The sequence below is a fragment of the Amblyomma maculatum genome, chromosome 9 (genome assembly GCF_055883805.1).
Source record: "Amblyomma maculatum isolate TAMU_Amacu chromosome 9, ASM5588380v1, whole genome shotgun sequence".
In the NCBI taxonomy this organism is placed as follows: domain Eukaryota; kingdom Metazoa; phylum Arthropoda; class Arachnida; order Ixodida; family Ixodidae; genus Amblyomma; species Amblyomma maculatum.
This window is the reverse complement of record NC_139352.1, coordinates 70,461,838-70,479,910: the sequence shown is the minus strand read 5'-3', so window position 1 is coordinate 70,479,910 and position 18,073 is coordinate 70,461,838. Positions and strand designations below refer to the sequence as shown.

Sequence of the window (18,073 nt, the reverse complement as noted above, 5' to 3'; positions counted from 1 at the left end):
GAAAGAAAGAAGGGGAGAAGCAAAGAGCGAAAGAGCTCATCTTCTTTTACAGCCTTTCCTCTCTCTCAAAATTTTCTCCTCGCCTGTTCCACTACTCGCAGCACAAGAAAGAGCCGAGCCGACCGCCGACCTGCTTCAGAAACGCAGCAGTGCGAGAGTGTGCGAGAGTGTGTGTGGAGGTGGCGCGTGTGTAGTAGTGAGTTATGCGAGAGAAGTGATGTCCTCCTGTACTACAGCTGCGAACCGCATGAACTTGGCTGCCCTGCAAAGAGTCGACTCTGCGGTGACCGAAATTATCGACAACGCAAGCCAAGTAGCCCTGTACAAGTTCGCCCCGGCGACTAACGGCTGGGTGAGCCACCCATGTCGAGTTTTTGTCCTCCCTCGCCCACCTTTAACCAATGCTGGCCGCTCTTTCCTCAAACAATAGCTCGCCCGACGACCGCTGTTGCAGGGCGATCGTTGTCCGTGTGTAGTGGCCACGAATCACATCTCCGTCAAGGCTTAGTTCCGTACTTTGATTGCGCTCTCATAAAGCTAAACCTGTCGCTGGAAGTGTCTTTATCAACGCGATTCGGATGTTCCGTTATTTGAAGACGCTTGGTGAGTAGGCATAACGCGACCACGGGCCCGCATATGTAAAGCCCTGTCGCGATTGGTATTGGGCTATTTTCAAGAACATTGAATGCGATCGTACCCTAGATTAAGCAGGTTTTAGAACGTTGGGTGCTGTGTGCGTCGTTAGGCAGCTGTCGGAAGCGCGCAACCAACAAAAGGCAGAACGGGACTGCGGTGACGAGGAAACGTTGGACTCGCTAGCATGATTGTGCAGCGCTTCACGCCGTCGACAAAAACGAAATTATCGCGCGTGTGAGCATCCGAAACCGTTGCAGTGGTTCCTAACTGGGAACTAATTCGCGTATGAAATGTGGCTGGCTCGAAACGGGCATTGTTTTCCGAAACGACCGATATCGGTCAACTGTCCTGACGCATTGCTTTGAGATCGACCTCGGAGGGTTTGTTTTCCTTGCGCACTGCACTGTAAATGGTTGACAGTTCGAGACGTAAAATGGCGCAGTTTTCTTAGCGCTCTGTTTGTTTCTTTAGCAGTTGCAGTTTGTCAAGTTTTGCTGCGAAATAGAGCGTGCAGTTTTGTTGCCGTGTTGTCGCTAGCGTTGGTTTTTGTTCTTTTTACATCGGAATTTTTTGGTCGTTGCGCGTAACACAAAAAGCTGGCCGGTGTGGATGCGTGGCAAGTTGTAGGTGTGTGTATATTTACAACCTTGCATCGCGGCACAGGTGTCGGCTGACATGACGGTGCATGATATATGCATTGCACATTCGAGAAGAAAAACAAGGTGGGCAACTTCTAGAGTGGATTGGCTTCCATGTTTACTGTCATATTCACGACCCCAGATATGCAGTGTTGCTACACTACTGTGTTCACTTTTATGGATTACATCATATGCTACGGAAACCATAAAGAAGTCTAACTTGGCGCATTTGTGCATCAGCTGGTTTTGCTGTCGCTCCAGTGACTTCTTTCACAAAAAAAGTACTCGATGCCTTCCTGAAACCTTCATCCTCTGCTACCACATTCATAATGTTAATCAGTGTATTTACTTTGACCACGTAAAAATTAGATTACCACAAATACGTCACTGTTATATGCACTTGTTCTTCTCGTGTGGCCACAGAATGCACAGTTGCAAGCTGTGAATGGTAATTTGTCAAGAAGGCTTATAAGACGTTAAGCCATCAATACATTTGATTTGCTGTGTCAAGGGGTCATCCTTTCCTCAGCAGTGATTCGCAGCTTTCGTGGTTGCTTCCATTCATGGGCGAGTGCATTAGTTACTGTGACATGTGACCTCATATAGTACAAGCTGTTTGTTGACCAAATATGTTAGGAAGGTAATGCCATTTCTATACTGTTACATTCCTTCATCTGTTCCTGTGCTATCGGAAATTAATGTACAGCTCATATCCAAATTGCTGGGTATAGTTATTGTTGCGTGATTATGTTCTCTTGTTGCTGCTTTAAAGTGACAAGCTGCTTACATGAGCATTCATTAAAATGCCATACCAAAAATGCTAGACCTGATAGCATTATTGGTATAGAGCTGCAGTGTTCAGCAATTGCTTTATTTGCATCTGTATTCTTTGTGTATCTTGTGCTTTCCCCACTTACTCATGCAAACCTTTGAAAGAAAAAAAAGAGTATTGCAACGCTGGCGCTAACAAATGCCGTAATTATAATTTCAGATAACCCCACTTGTGGCGTTATTGGAAATCAGCCTAATAAAAAGCAAATAGTTTTTAGCAGCTGCTCTCATTCTGCTGATATGCGAATTGTCGCAAATATGTGTAGTTCGACCTGTTTGAATACCCATTCTTTTCTGTTGACAATTATCTCAAAATCTGCTCCTGTACCTGAACCCTTCTGTTTCACGCACAGAGATGTAAATGGCTCGAAACCTTTCACAATTCATTTACGCTCACCGAACGTCAACCTCCTTCTTCTATAAAACAAATTTCTGTCGAAATAGTTATTTTTTGTTATTAGATCTCATTCCTCAATATGACAACTTGGCTGCAATTTCCTTGAGTAATTTCATAATGTCGGCCGTCATTTTTTGTTTCAGACAAGTGACCCTTTCACCTGCAGGGTTTTAATATGTTGCTTGCAGCACCAGCTTTGTTGAGAACAGCCCTAAACATTATTTTTTTTTTCTTTTTTTTTTTTTTTTTTTTTCAAATGTGGCGTGCACAATTATAGACGCTACACCAAGATGGGCTAACGTAAAATTAGAGCAGCTGGCTCAAAGAGCTTTTGGAGTGGCAAAAATTTCAGTAAACGTATCACTGCTTGAAATTTGCCTATGCTTAGTATATTGTCACGACTCCAGCCCCAGGGCGCCGCGCGGCGCTAGGCACATGGCATTATAATTAATAATTACGTTTATTCTACGACAGTTTTGGTTTCAGGTTGCCAGACAAAGGGTTCAATGTCACCGGCTAGGTCCACATTCCGAGTTTGCGTCATTTTCAGAAGTGTCATTGTCCTCCTGACCTCGATTAACCTGATTTTGGAAACACCAAAACTGGATGTCACGGCCACCTCCTTTTCCCGATGTTTCTGCCAGTCGGGCGACTCGGGGCCAGGGCGATAACAACGCTGCTGAAAACAATATATACTCGGAATACGGACCCTATTGTGAGGTCACATGACGCATACAAAAGCCTGCAATATGTTGTCTGCTTTGTAGTTTGTGCAAGCTCCTAAACTGAGTTGCTCCGGAAACTGGAATGACAGCAACTGGACAATGAACTATTGTGCTGCAGTTATTGTTGGTCTCGCATGATCTCGTACTAGCTTGTAACATTGAGACCTTGGTTAGCCAATCTCAAACCAAAACCGAAACTATATCTTGCGCATAATTCTAAAGCAGAAGTGGGGTAAGAAAACAAAAATTGATGTCTGTGTCCTTTTAAGCTTCATGTATAAACAAGTTGCATGTTTCATTGCTTTGCATAGTAGCAATCGATTCTATTGCTTGGTACACTCCTTTGTTAATGGGAGGTGGGTACAGCTGTAATTAACGATTTCAGGCTATTCATGTTATTGATGGTGTACTACTACTCACATAATATATGTGATAATGTGTCACTTTGTGTGCAGTATTTGAACGTAAACAGGCCTGTATTTTGCACAGAGGTGGACCATATTGGTAATAAAACGAATTGAGCTTCTCCATCACTCACATAAAAGTTCTTGGGAGCTTGTGAAAAAGAATTTTCTTTTCGGTTAACTACTCAAAAATTGCACAAAGCTGGTTGCTTGCATTAATCCGTTTCTTGCAGACTGAACGACCTGAATTATTGTCCCTAAAACAAACAAGGCAGGTTATTGAAATGAAGCTGGCAGCATTTGTAGTCTCCATACTGTGGCTTTTTAACTGTGCAGTAGCAGTAATCACCACTAATTCCACTTAATGACATTTGTAACTTGCTTGAAGTATTGCATAGTTTTATGTAGCAAGGGCCTTCTTGTGAAATGGTTGTAGAGAAGTGTTCATAGTACACAGGCAACGTTACAGAATCTGATATTAAGGTTTGCGTCGCTCTGTAAAAGGTAAATGGTGTGGTTGTACATACAAGAAGGTTGCATGAGAAGTAACTGGTTTGGCAGATAATCCAAGAAAATAGGACCTTTGTGATGAAATGTAAGTTACGGTATATTTTTCGGTTGATATTTTTTTATTGTACTGTTTCTCTGCTTTTCTTATCCTAATTGTTATTCTTCCACTTCTTATGTGCAGGAAAAAACTGAAATTGAAGGGGCATTGTTCATCTTTGAATGGTAAGTATCATAGACCTTTCCTCCTTACTATGTTCTTACAGCCAAGTGCTTGAAATAGTTGTCACCATAGATTGCAGCTGGAATCTTGCACGGGATAACTACCATTGTTTGTGAGGCATAATGCTTTGAAAACTTGCGTAAACACCAGCAGCCTTTCAACCATTTCTCTGTTATAGTCATTTCTGCCCAGCTTTAAATCAGCAGGCATAATGTAAGACCTACCTTAAGGTTCCTGTTGTAATAGTGGCCGTGTAAAATTGAACATACGTGTGAAAGAGCGCATTTATAAAGCATGCAACAGTGAATGCACCTCAAATTTGGATGCCAGGTTCAATGAAATGTAACCAGCGAGACTCCTCTGCAATCTGTGTTGAAATCCTTATTTGCTAGTTTGTCAACTGTCCTAGTGCTGTGCACGGGCTCGGTCCGGGCCTGGCCACTCGGAAGCCCTTTCGCTCGGTCCGGGCCCGGGCCGTAGTATATTTATCTTGAATCTCGAACACATGTAGCATTTGCGAATACAGTCATAGTGTGCTGAGCGTTTAGAATACATAGCATTTTCCCGTGTCCTCCCCACGCGAGAACTTCCGAGTTCTTTCCCAGCGTCGACCTGCCTTTCGTCCCAGCCTCCTCGCCGCACAGATCTTCGGTAGCAGTCAGTGACCGAGCAGAAGGTCCACTTGTGGGCTATTTAGTTTCGAGTTTTGCATCTCCGCTTTGATAACATAACACCGGCACTGACGTTTAGGTACCATGCTGTCGCCTATCACACGTCTATGTTGTGGCTTACTCCTGCCTCGTTTGAAGCGGAATATAGCTCAAAGCATCTGTGGTGTAAGAGTTTCCTCTTGTTTCTCTTGTAGCGAAAATTTCAAGTGAAAGGAACACGGTGAGCCAGGTAAGCTCACCGAGTACTTGGCCACAAAGCCAACCCCTTGTTTAGGTTTAGAGCTATCACGCTTTTGGAGAAGCAGACAAGCTGCTTACAGAAAACAGTTGTAGCACCAGAAAAAAATTCAGCTCTACTGAGTTCATTATCCAGGAGCGCCGCAATGCCTCAACTCAATGGATAACTTGTTACTTTTGCACTGTAAGTTAATTTTACGTGCATACTGTGCCCTGTATATTAAGCAAATTTGTCATTTCAAACTTGAGAACTTGAAATTTTAAGATCTTGGATAAACCTGTCATCCTGAAATCATTTTTTTCTTTTTCATCGCTTCAAGTGCAATTAATTATAGGATGGCGGGCTGGGGCCTTAAATCTAAGCGCCAGAGCGATCGCAGTCCCTATCCGAGTCGGGCTAGGCTCTGGTCTGTAGCGTCAAGGCCAGGCTTGGGCCCAAAATTTTGGCCCGTGCACACCTCTAAACTGGTCATTCCTGGCAGTAATGGCTTCAATGCCTTTGACATTGGTCACTTAAGCAAGTTTTTTTTTTTGTGTGTGTGTGTGTGTTATGGTTATGCAAGTTTTAATTAAAATTTTATTGATTTTTGTTCTCAAAATGAATTCAACATGCATTTGAGGGCGCTGGATGAGAACAGCATGGGCGGCTCCTAAAATAAATATTACCATAATGAGACACAAGTCGCTGCATGACAACAGCTGTTTAGATTTCTGTTGCCGCAAGTGGAATCCATGCTGCTCTCTTAAGCCAACACAATAGTTTTCACAGAATGTAGCCCTCTCTGTTGGGATTTGTAAAAACTGTTGTCTGAAAATTAACTGGATGTCGAAGTTAGTGTCTCCACTGTGTGTCACTTTCCTAAATTTAAAGCACCACTGTCAGCTGCTTCGTTTTTTATTTTGCGTCAAAGTGATTGGGATGCACAGCAGAGAATGAAAGTTAGTCGATAGTGACAAGCACAGGGACGAAAGCAGAGGAGGATGGCATGGGGGAGGCAACAGGGGAAGAATTCAGTACGTACGTACCTTAATATTTCGAGCAAGCACCCCCCTCCCCGTCCCCCATACCACATCTCTCTGCTCCCTACCCTTAGCAGTCACCTTTCCTAAGCAATACTTCGAGCTCAATCCAGTCCAAAAAATCCAAACTAATCTGAATTCTCAAAAGGATCGCAAACAAAAATGGCACCCGTATGGCACTGACTCGTCCGTACGCGCATATGCCGAAAGGCTGGCGGAGGGTATCGGATTGTCATCGCAGACTAGGAATCTAGTGCGCTCAACCCAAAAAGCAGATGAGTGTCTAGTGTTGTAATTAGTTGCCTTTTTTTTTTTTTTGTGCAACGACACATGAGCCCCCATTGAGACAGAAAGCCAGCAGTGTCATACACTTGCCACCTGCAACCTGTCATAGTTGACAGGTGGCAAATGGGAGAGAGAGAAATGCTCGGCCCCTCTTGTAGGGAGGGAGAGGCCAGAAGATGATTGTCATGGGAAGATGAAAGATTTTAATCAATTTAAAAGATGTTTGTGGTGGTTCATTTTATGTGCAGACTCGCATTGTGTGGGTGGTAGTGCGTGTTATGTGTGGTACATATTTTATGCGTGGCCATACATGACAGCTCACAGTGAGTTTATTATGCTGTCGTGTTGTTACAGCTAGTAGTAATTATGTTATTTCCTCCTACTTATTTCAAAACAGGTGCGTTAAGTTGCACAACCTAGCTGTGTCTTTTGTTTTTGCCGTCCTTCCTTCATAGTTCGCTCGAGTTTTTCCATTTTGTTTATTCTCTGATGGGGCACACCTCTTTTGCCATTCTGTCTTCTTTTACAAAGGTCAAAGACTCCCAGCCATGGCCTTTTTGTTATCAACCGCCTGAGCACGACCAATCTTCTGGAGGTGATCACACAAGACGTTGAGTTCCAGACACAATCGCCGTTCCTCCTCTACAAGACAGGCTGTGAGTGTCGCACTTTTTGACAGACTCCGTGGTGCATCTCGAGGTTGGACGGCAGCCTCATTGAATTCTTGGATTTTTGCATGTCCCATAAAGCATGAAATCACGAGGCTTGTAGTCCAGTTTGCTCCGACTGAACATGTCTAACGTCCCTCAAGTATCTCTCAAAAGGACAGCATATAGCGGTTAGGAGACTTAAGTTGAGGATAACGCAGAGAGCTATGCTATAGAAAATCATTATTTTAACTTTAGCACATTAGTTAAAGCGCTCGACTGCTGCGCTCAAGAACGTGGGATAGAATCCCGGCCGCGGCAGCCACTTCTTGACGGAAGCAAAAAGCGTACAAACCAAGTAGTCCTAATCAGAATCAAGAAGAAAGAATTGGCATGGGTAAAATGAGTAGTGTGAAGGCAAGATAACCGATGTTCGCAAAGGTTTACAGACTGGATTCCAAGAGAAGGCAAGCATGGCAGGGGTCACTAGAAAGTTATATGGGCAGAAGAGATTAGGAAGTTTTCGGAGGGTCAGGTGGACGCTGCTGGCACAGGACCGGGTTAATTGGAAGGATATGGAAGAGGTCTTGGCTCTGCAGAAGGCGTGTTCAGGGTGATGATGCTAAATATGTCTGCTTGTATTTGAACGCATTTAAAAAGTGTCCTTCTGCTCTTTTTTGGAGCTTTTTGCTGCAAAAGCATGCTACTACGTAATGGCTGTAGTTGGATGTTGCACACTGCTAGTGGGTCAGAGAAATCCAGTTAGTCTGTTGTAAATATAGTAGGTTTTCTGTAAGTTCCAGTTGCATTTTCCAGCAGCCCAATTAGACTTTCCAGCGTACCTTGAGAGAAGTGGCACATGCTCAAGCCATTGTTACGAGTCTTTGCGATGATGGCAGAAGCTCGAAATCCACTGCACCCCTTGGAGCACTTGCTCTTAGAACCACTGAACGGAGAGACGAAGGTAGGGGAAAGCAGGGACGCCGTATCGTTTTGCCGTTACCACAAACTTCATTACAATTCATTGAAATCAGTTGTTAGTTTATGAATGGCCCTTGAGTCTGTGCATTGTAAGGGACCAAGAGTGGTGACTTTTATTTGTTGCACGATGTCTGTTCTTTTTTTTTTTTTCCCCCACCCAACCGCTAGCTTAAACAATATAGGGGTTGGGAGCTTCGTCAATCCACAATTGCGACTTTTTTTTCCTTCTCCTCAGCCATGTATTTGACTGGAAAATAAACCTTACCTTATCTTACCTAACTCTTAGTTGGTGGATAAGTCATCTGCATGTAATTAGTTGCTTGCATTGCATCATTACATAATGATGAAATTGAACTCTGGGGCAATATCGTTGATGTCTTCCAAGCATTCATTCTTTCTATTTGTTTGGGTATGTAATGTCTGGACACTTGTAAAAAAAACTTTTGGTTGTAGCCTGCAAACAAAAAAATCTCGGGAAGCGCCCCTTAACTGCATTTTGTGTTAAAAACCAATCCACCGGAAGTTCGGAATAGCCGACTTTGGTACAGCGTTTTCTAGAAATTGGTAATCTGTCAAGTTAATTCGCGAAATATGTTGCACTTCTGATTCCAGTCGTCATGATGCTGAGTGGTGACGAGCAATCTTCGTGTGTATTTGTGTTAACTCTGTGGCTACGATGTTTAGCTCCGAAGCGAGAGATCTTGAGCTTTCAAAGGTGGCCACACTGTATTTTGATGCAGATGCGAGAAACACAGAATAAAATTGTGTCATTATTGGTGATTTAAGTCTTTTTACGAGAGGCCACGTTAAAGTATGTGCAGCTGGGCTCACCGTTTAGAGAAATAACATTTACCATCCTCGTTGGCTAATGCAAAGCGCTTCAATTGTGATGCGACGAGGACCAACCTTTTCCAAGAGGGGTCACCGCTGGTCACAGCGTAGATTCGGAGATAAAGGTACTATATTATGTTGCGTGCATAGGGTCTGGAGTGCCCTGTGCTGCCCTTCATGCTTTTCGTGCCCTCTCACTCGGCGTCCTTCGCCCTTGTGCAGCGGGCATCCACTGCATCTGGTTCTACGACATAGAGGAGTGCGAGAGAGTTGGAAGACTTTGCCAGAGGTGAGTCGAGAAGGAACTGAGAAGAAAAGAGGCCTGGGTCAAAGGTCAAACTGTGCCCTACTCACTTGGTGGTACGCTTGCAGCCTAGCGAGCACCGGCAGAATGTCCTCCAGGTCGTCCAAGTACCGCCAGCGCTGCGCCTCCGAGAGTGACAGTCTGCACCAGGCCTCCTCACTGGCCACTCCCAGTGCCCCGCAGAATGGTGCCACCAAGGACATTGTGGCCCTCTTGTCCAAGGCAAAGGACCAGTACAACATGGTGTGTACCGCAGACGGGGACACCGCACCTTGTGTAGAGTTCTTTCGAGCTGTCATTGGCGTCATCAGTGAAAAATCACGGGCATGACGCTGGCAGGCGATAGCTGGCGGCTGACATGGCGAATCAGTAACTGGATATACAAGGATTGCCTTGATACCAGAATAAGCCTGCCAGGACCCTTGTAGTTACATTATCCTTACGCCTCACAGGCACATACATACGGCTTGGTTAAAACGGGGCTTTATATGTGGGCTTGTAGCCTACACTATCGTGTCATTAAATGTGAAGCATAATAAGTGTCCCCCATAATTTTGTTTCAAGAGCAGTTTTTGTCGAGGTTAGCCTAAAACACATAGAGCTTTAATACATAAAAGACTTGGGAAAATGAACTCGTGCGGTATTTTTGAATCACCTTTGGGGGAAATGAACTCATGCGGTACTTTTAAATCACCTTTTTCCTGTCACTTAGGGTTCAGCAAAAAAGGGAAAGGGATTGCCTCATTACATTTGTTTGTGCTAAGAAGCCCTGCTCTGGTGTCTGTCCCGAGGAAGGCAGTTACTGTGCCTTTCCTCGCAACCACCGAACCAATTGTTGTGGCACCTTGGTGCATCTCGAATCCCCGCAGAAGAAGGCTGAGACCTCGTCTAACGGGCACAAGCAGCACCGGAACCCGGCACGGGCTCGCGGCAGCCGGACTTTTGTCTCATCGACCGCGGCAGCAGCAGCATTGCCTGCGAGTGGTCCGCGCTCCGAGGCCATGAGCAATGGCCATGTCACTGCGCCGTCTCCTCCAAGCGTCTTGCACAAGCCAACTCCTTTGAGGACGACGAATGGCATCGTCCCTTCGACAGCGAGCGTGGAGGTGGTGCCTTCAACGCCACTCAGCGTGGAGTCGCTGTTTGCCGCGGTCGGCCACCGGAGGGAACCCGAGGTGGTGAGAGAGGAGGAAGACGCGAAGCAGGCCTTGCTTCGGGCACTGCTGGCCAACCCGGATAACCGTGTGGAGCATGTGGAACGGATTCAGCGTAGCCAAGGTGATAGGCCTCAATTCGTTGGTGGTTAACTTCCTGTAATGTTCAGTCTAACGTGTACCGAATGCAAATAGGTGAAGTTCTTGTTTGTGCTTTCCACGGCACATCTACTCCTTTCATGGTTGCACGAATTGCTTTGGGACTGTTTTCAATATTTTACCGGCGCTTCGACAGGGGACGAAGAACAAGAAGAGACGACAAGACAAGCGCTTGTTTCTTCTTGTTCCTCGTCCCCTGTCGCAGCGCCGGTGAAATATTGAAGATGAACCAACTAGCTCAAATCTCTGTGTTACTTTGGGACTGTATTAGCAGATTTGCCGAAAATTTTGTAGTGTGGTGTAGGCTCGCCGGTTTATAAACAGGAAAAAAAAAACAGTAAATGTCATGCAGCTGGCTTGTTAAAATTGCCGTCCGTGACAACCCCTGTGTTTCTGTTTTCTGGGGAAGTGGACTCGCTGGAAATGTTGCTACTATTGGCCACTATATACCTGAGCTCCACCGATATCCCGTGGAATCTCGCGGACACATCTTGCGCATAATTTCTGCACACACATTCTGTGGACGCCACTTATAAGCTTTTGCATGCTTTCGCCTTACAATCTATTCTGTGGGTCCCCAGTTGCCCTTTAAAGCAATCCTGAAGCTGGGAAAGCAGTTTGTGCATCTTTGTAATGGACAAGTCAACCAGTTAGAGCGCTCATGGTCCCTGGTGTCCCCCCCTCTTTGTTCTAGCAGACGTGGGGACAGGTGGGGAAGGGTTGTGTGAGCAGCCGCGGCTCCGTGCGGCCTCCTGCCAGGCCAGCATGTCAGCCTGGGAGGTGGCCGACGACCTGCGGCACAGACTGAACCTGGGCGGCCATGCGTCCTCCACTGAGGGAGGAAGCCCCCCGCTGTTGCTGCCCACCGTTGTGACGCCTGCCATGTTGGAGCTTGGCCTGAGCAATGGCGAGCGCATCTCGCCACCGACAGCTCTTGGGGACCAGCTTCCTGTGGCCAGGGAAACATGCAAGGTGAGCATGGTATGGGTGTCCATTTTGTAATGGGGCAGCAAAATTTGCTTTTTTTTTTTAATGTTTTTATTTGTTCTTAATGTGAATGAGCAAAGCCCAGTTACACGGCATTTATTGGCACAGCATATCATCATTTGCAGCAGCTCCAGAAAGTATCCCGAGTGCATACGAAAGTATCCGCAGAAGCCTGCCTCTTCGCTTGACATCACAGTTGAAAATTTTGCCTCACTGCCACTCCGGAAGCATGCGTTCAGGAACATCAAACTTGCAGCCCACCCACCACATAGTTTGTCTCTTTGGCATAAATTATGGCCGCGCTACAGTCTGCATGATTAGAAAAGCGGTGTTACCGTAAACTGTCGATGCTCACATGGATGTGGCGTCGACTCTCAAAGTAAAAAAATAAACAAAAAGTTCTTCCTAAGAAGCGTGTAGTAACTGAACGCCGCACTTAGAGCCGTAGAGAAAACATAAACAATGCTATCTCTTGGCCGTATAAATGCGTTCGTACCGCTTGGTTTAGCAGAGCTTTGTGTCTGTGTCAGGTTGCCTTTCACATATGACTGTTTGGTGCAGAGTATGTGTGAGATATTAGAGGAACAAATGGATGGATTAGTAATTGGGCAAATAGCAAACACTGATAAGAATCCGCAAGGAAAGTTGGCAGATGAGAGCCATTAACACTGTCATGTTACACCCTTAAAGGCGGAGCTTCAGTGTGTGTGTGTGTCACCTCTCTTTTGAAGCAGAAGCTTCACTACCCTTGATAGAGCCCATCTTCTGCTAAATTTGACCTTCAGGTGTCCTTGACCTAAGAATGGGTGTCCACAATCCCATGGTGTCCACCCAAAAGTATACTGCAAGTTCCTTTCCCCAAAACCTAACCTAAATAGAGAGGCAGCCCTGGATTATAGGATGTCCGCACAGGTTAAAGGGCCACTGTCCAGGGAAGGCCCTTTTAAGCAAAGGAGCCCAGTGTTTCGATCAGGTACCGGAGATAGTCTGTGCAAAATGCTACAGTGGCACGCGCGCCGTAAAGCATCGAAAATACAATTCAAAGCTCACTCATGCTCTCCTTTGGGAAGCCAGCTTCCCCGTTTCCTGCGCTGGCCCGACGGGCCACAGTAATGACGTACATACCGCGAACGACGTCCATTGGTTCGTCTCGCTGACTGACGGGAGAAGGATGGGTGTCTACCACTCGCTGCGCGCTTTTCCCTCGCCACGGCCAGACTGAATCCAGCGGCACGCACTCCCTCGGCAAAGATAAGCGCTGTCCTAATGCAAAGATAAGCGCTGTCCTACCGTAAATAATGTCCTAATATTCAACTGGTTTTTCTTTTTTTTTTTTTCTTTTTTTTTTCCCCGCGCTTGCGGAGTGCCACTCCCCACCTCCCGCCAAACGCGGAGGAGGAAGGGGAATTTGTCTTGCAGAGGCTAGACGACCTCTGGCAGGAGAGTGAAAAACCTTTGCGAGGGAATGGAAGGAGAGAAGCATGACAGAATCGGGTGATTGCGGTGGCTGTAACTGCGTTATTAGTTACTCTTTTCAGAAACATTTTGCGGCCTTGCGTTCTAGGGGCGAAGTCTCACAGTCACCGGGGAAGAAAATATTTTCGGCCGGAGGGTGGACAGTGGGCCTTTAAAGGTCCCCAGCTGGCCGAAATTGCTCCATAGCCGTCCACAACGGGACCCCTTTCACTCTTTTCATTTTTAGTCCCACATTCCTCCCTTTCATCAAGTCTGACAGATATACTGCGACTTCCCCTCCTTATGAAGTGGGGAGTTGCCCGTCAAACTCTTTATAAACCAAAAATATGAAAACATGAGTTTGATCTGGTTAGGTGTAGGTGTCCACCATTCCGTGGTGTACTGCACCTTCCTTTCCCCAAAACCTAACGTAAAGAAAAATTATTTAAAAAAAGAACTACGGATTGAAAAGGTGGTGTTACAGAGGCTATTCCTGTAACACTCACAGCTTTCGCTCTATCACTAGGTTCAAGCCATCCTTAAACCCCCTCCAACTTTTTTTTCTTTCCAGGGGAATTTTTTCGTCCCCCATATTCAGGCTCCAGCTGCTTCAGATCTGCCGCTCCTGTCTCCAATGGCTTTCACTAAATGGACTGGCTTTTCCTCTGCAGTGCCTTCCTTGCCATCCACCTCAGCACCATCGGCCCTTGGTACGCATCTCTTGTTTCAAAAGCATGTATTTCAGCTGTAAAATTGTGACGCGGAGCAGCTGCATTGGGGGTGAGGTTGGCGGGTCAGAGTGGACATTGCTAAAACTGGGTGCTTATTTTTTTTTTTTTTCCCCTTCCTTTTCTCTCTCTCTCTCTCTCTTTTTATATGCATGGCCTTGTTCAGTCATGGTTAGCAAAAATTTGAACTCTTGAGAATTTCAGTTTGCGGGTGTAGTGATAATTCTGGTGCATTCTCTAAAGAGACCATGAAAGGCTATTTACTAAAGCTACAGAGTGCCCATGAAGGATTTGTATTCCATCGTTGTTTGCACAACATGAAGATTTTTAGGCTAGCTTTACTAACACCGAAAACATTGGCAATTGAAAATGATGCTTCTCTACCCCCTCAACTATATGTACACCGGCATACGAGTAAAAGAAAAATATTAGGAAAACGGGTCACGATGGCACCCCGCCGTGCCCCGTCCTGCTCTTGTCACTTGAGTCCACACTCTGAGAGGGCTCACCATGAAAGCCCAGTTTATTTGTTTATTAATTTGAAAATCCTGCAGGCCAATATTTTGGCCCACAGAGTTGACATTAGTAAAATGGGGGCAGCTACAAAAGTATGGTGGGGCATCGCCCTAATTGGTTGTAAGTGATGGCCAGGAGCGCTTTTTAATTATTACTTGTAAATTGCATGGCTTTTAAATTTAACTCAAATACTCACAAAGAGCATCTCTGCTCATTGGTTGCATTATAATATTATCATAAATGTTATTTCAGGGTCCCTTTAGATATGCAAATGTGTTCAAAAACATTGGCGCCGTATTTTTTGTGCTGTTGACATCTGTGAATTTTTTTCTTTTTTTCCCACAATTCGATTACAATCAACAGTTACAGCTGGTGCACTTGCTTTTCCAACAAGAGGGAAGATTGATATTTCAAGCTTACATGAACATATTGTTACGGGGAAGATCCACAGTCCGAAAACTGTCCACACAACTAAAGTTGATGACAGCACCAATTTCACCACCCTCAGCGTCATCTTTTTTTGGGAGTCTGTCCCACTTCATCATCCTCAGCACGACCAGCGAATACCGCTAAGTAACAGTATGTTGGTTAAATATAAAAAGCTGCGTCGAATAGCTATTCGTAAAGGATAGTACAAAGGGATTTATGTGGCAAGTAACTGGTCTTTAGGTTTAGCTGCACAGTACAATAAAACCGTGTCGATAGAAATTTTTTAAGAAATGCAGGAAAAAAACATTATGCGGGGAAACGTATGATCTAAACCGCCTGGTTTTGAAAAAAATGTAACTGTGAATGAGGTTCAAAGGCATTTAGAGTAGCATTTATAGACATCCAATATACACAATCTTTATGGGCAGGCTGTCTGTGTGCTGCTTTTGACTGTAGTAGCCTTTCAAGGGGAAGTGGTTGCTGTTATTAAGTGTTAGTTACGCATATAGTACAGTAATGTTTGGTGACAGTGTTTGAGCCGCTCTTTCCCCTGCAGGCCCATGCATGAATGGTGAGGCGGCGTCCTGCAGTCAGGAGGATCCCGTGGGGGCTCTCACCAAGGACCAGCTGAAGGACGCACTTATCCACATGCTGCAGGTGAGCGGCTACTCGTTTCTGGCAAGGAGCGTAGTCAACAAACTTTAGTTGCAGCTATCTTCTTGTTGATGGTACGTAGGACATTACTGTGCATGGATCACCACATTGTTTTTGCCCACAACCGCTAAATAATTTGTGATAAGGTTTTCCCCTTACCTCTTTCGACGGGAACAGTCGAGCGATGGCTCTGATGTCGAAGTAAACTCACGAGGGATGAAAAAGAAATGCTATATAATAGCTGCTCGCGCGTGATTCCTGTTCTTGAAGCAGTTTGGCTTTAATGTTGCAGTGAAACAAAAAATTAAATAACGATTACCTTATGTCATAGAGTTTCTTACTCTTACCTGGAGATAAAGCTGTGCTGTCATCTATGGGAGTTTACATAGAGTTTCTAGACGACCAGTTCAGCCACCATGGGTGCTCAAAGCATCATGGGCCGGAAAGCTACCGAATGCAGAACTACAACTTTTGGCCAAAACTAATGCAAAGATAAGCGCTGTCCTACCGTAAATAATGTCCTAATATTCAATATTGTGACTATAAGTTGCAGAAAGAGAGAGAAACAGTGTCAGTGTGAGATTTATCCAATATAAGCGATGGCTCTTTCTCCTATTGGCTTAGTTTTGAGCAGCACAAATACCAATATTTCGCACTTAATAGACACACTTTGAAAAGAAAAGAAAAAAACGTTTTGGAAATATTTATGGTTGTGCAATCACTTAAGGAAGTTTGTAGTGGCAATTCGGGAAACAGAAACCTTTTATTAGTGACGTCTGCTTTTGTGCCTTCGCTACTGTGGCTTTTGCGGTCTATGTACGCACCTCGAGATGATGGTGATGATGAGAAAAAAAACATCATAGTAACGCCACTCCATGCACCCGAGAAAAACCGACTGTCCCGCATCAAGTAGCACACCGGCCCATGGTTCTTAGCGCGGCCATGGTGGCTAAAGTGCAGCGCCCTCAGCTTTACCTCTAGTTAGTGTAAGAAACTCTATGCCTTACGTACTCGCATAGTGAACATACCCCGAACTTTAGCAGTCAAAATCTGGATTTTTTTTTTTTTTCTGCTGCTTAATAAACTTGGAATAGACGAAGTCTGCACGCGTTGCTGGCAGAAGCAGTACGAAAAGCTTCGCACTACGAATCAGGAGCGTCGTGCCTTTAGGGGACCAAAGATTGAAAAGTTTCCTTGTGCAGAAGAGGTTCTGGAATATGGGAACACCGACTAGACACCCATCAACTTCAGCATGTCTATGAACGGGACGGTCAGTGAAAGAGGAACGTGCAGCGTGCTCCTCAAAGCGACGGGCGGCAAAAAGCAGCGTTTCAAGGCTGGCCATTGCGGCAGACAAAAGGAAGTTATCGTCGTATGTCATCTTTAAAAGGAAAACTTTGCCAAAGACCAATTTCCATCTGGGGGCCACTATGTGAACGTGGCCAGTGAGCGACCTGGACGACGAGATTAGCGAATCTAACCAAGAATGAAGTATACGATAAAAATGTGGTTTGCATATAGTGTACGGGCAATTTACTGTGAAAGGTGAGCTTTGTAACGCTTTTTTTTTTCTGTACCGCATTTGCTCATCCCGGAAAAAAAAATTCACAAAATTTACCCAACATCATAAACATATTCCCAAATCTGCTTTGATTAAAAAAATGTGCATTCATTACATGAATAAATATGGCATATCACAGTTTTTTCATCTTGCTCATGATGTAGTCTTAACACTGACGTCATAGCCATTGCTAAGCTGTAGAAACCGAAACAGGTGAGAAAAGATGTCCAATTATAAATTATTTAGCAGCCATAGGCAAATAGCATGTGGTGCACCGTGACAAATAAGATGCACAACTAAAAATTAACTGCCTGTGTGCCTTTAAAGGAATGCCGACGTATCCTCAGGTCAGCATTATTAAGCGGTACAATTAATGCCAGATGTGCTGGTAATTCGACACATAAAGCATGCCAGTGAATGAGCTCCTCCATAGCCCAGAAGTGTTATCACTGAGAAATTTGATGCATGCCTTTTTCTGCGGCTCAGTCGAAATTTGTGGTGTTAAGGGTGACAATGAAACTATGTGGTACGGACTTTACTGTCGCCGGCTGGGAACTCACGTAAAGAAAGGAGGGAAAATCTAACTCGTTTTTTTCTCTCTCTCTCTCTCTCGGGCTGACATATTCAGCCAAGTCGCCTCCTAGTCATCAAAATATAAGCCCATCTTGATTTACCCTTGACGCACCTTTGGTACATTCTAGCTCAGCCTATTCTTGCAGCAGCAGTATAGTAAAACCTCATTAATTCAAAGTCATTGGCACTGTGAGAAACCTTCAAATTAAGCTAGTTTTTGAATGAACTATTTCAAATTAGCAGCATCTTATAAAAAAATGCAGTCTCGTCATGATTGTAAACGTCATCTGCACCATATTCGCTAAGCAACAGCGCCAATGTGTGCTTCTTTCAATTCTCGACAACGGTTTTGTTAGCGCTGCCGTTCTCACCACAGACGGTCAGAAATGTCAAATTAATGCGTTCTTTAAAATGCCTAAACCATTCGTTAATACGCTTGAATTCTTTTTGCCCAAGTTGTAGAGCCAGCTAGTTGGTTTTCTCCCGCAGTGTCGTTCCATTGACGGCGAGGTGGGCTGCG

The 18,073-nt window shown here is 44.9% G+C and overlaps 1 protein-coding gene across 2 annotated transcripts in view; it reads left to right on the top strand.

Moving 5' to 3' along the window:
- Positions 1 to 110: 110 nt before the first annotated feature.
- Positions 111 to 18,073, top strand: part of DCP1 (decapping mRNA 1) — a 30,474-nt gene continuing 12,511 nt past the window's right edge. The window contains exons 1-9 of one of the 2 annotated variants that reach the window (XM_084578986.1): positions 111 to 352; positions 4,323 to 4,363; positions 7,106 to 7,230; positions 9,256 to 9,322; positions 9,406 to 9,580; positions 10,207 to 10,615; positions 11,345 to 11,622; positions 13,664 to 13,802; positions 15,322 to 15,422. In XM_084578986.1, coding sequence (XP_084435112.1) covers positions 218 to 352; positions 4,323 to 4,363; positions 7,106 to 7,230; positions 9,256 to 9,322; positions 9,406 to 9,580; positions 10,207 to 10,615; positions 11,345 to 11,622; positions 13,664 to 13,802; positions 15,322 to 15,422 — 1,470 coding nt within the window. In that variant the 5' untranslated portion in view covers positions 111 to 217. The remainder of the gene's footprint in view (positions 353 to 4,322; positions 4,364 to 7,105; positions 7,231 to 9,255; positions 9,323 to 9,405; positions 9,581 to 10,206; positions 10,616 to 11,344; positions 11,623 to 13,663; positions 13,803 to 15,321; positions 15,423 to 18,073) is intronic. The other variant, XM_084578987.1, reaches the window with a different exon arrangement.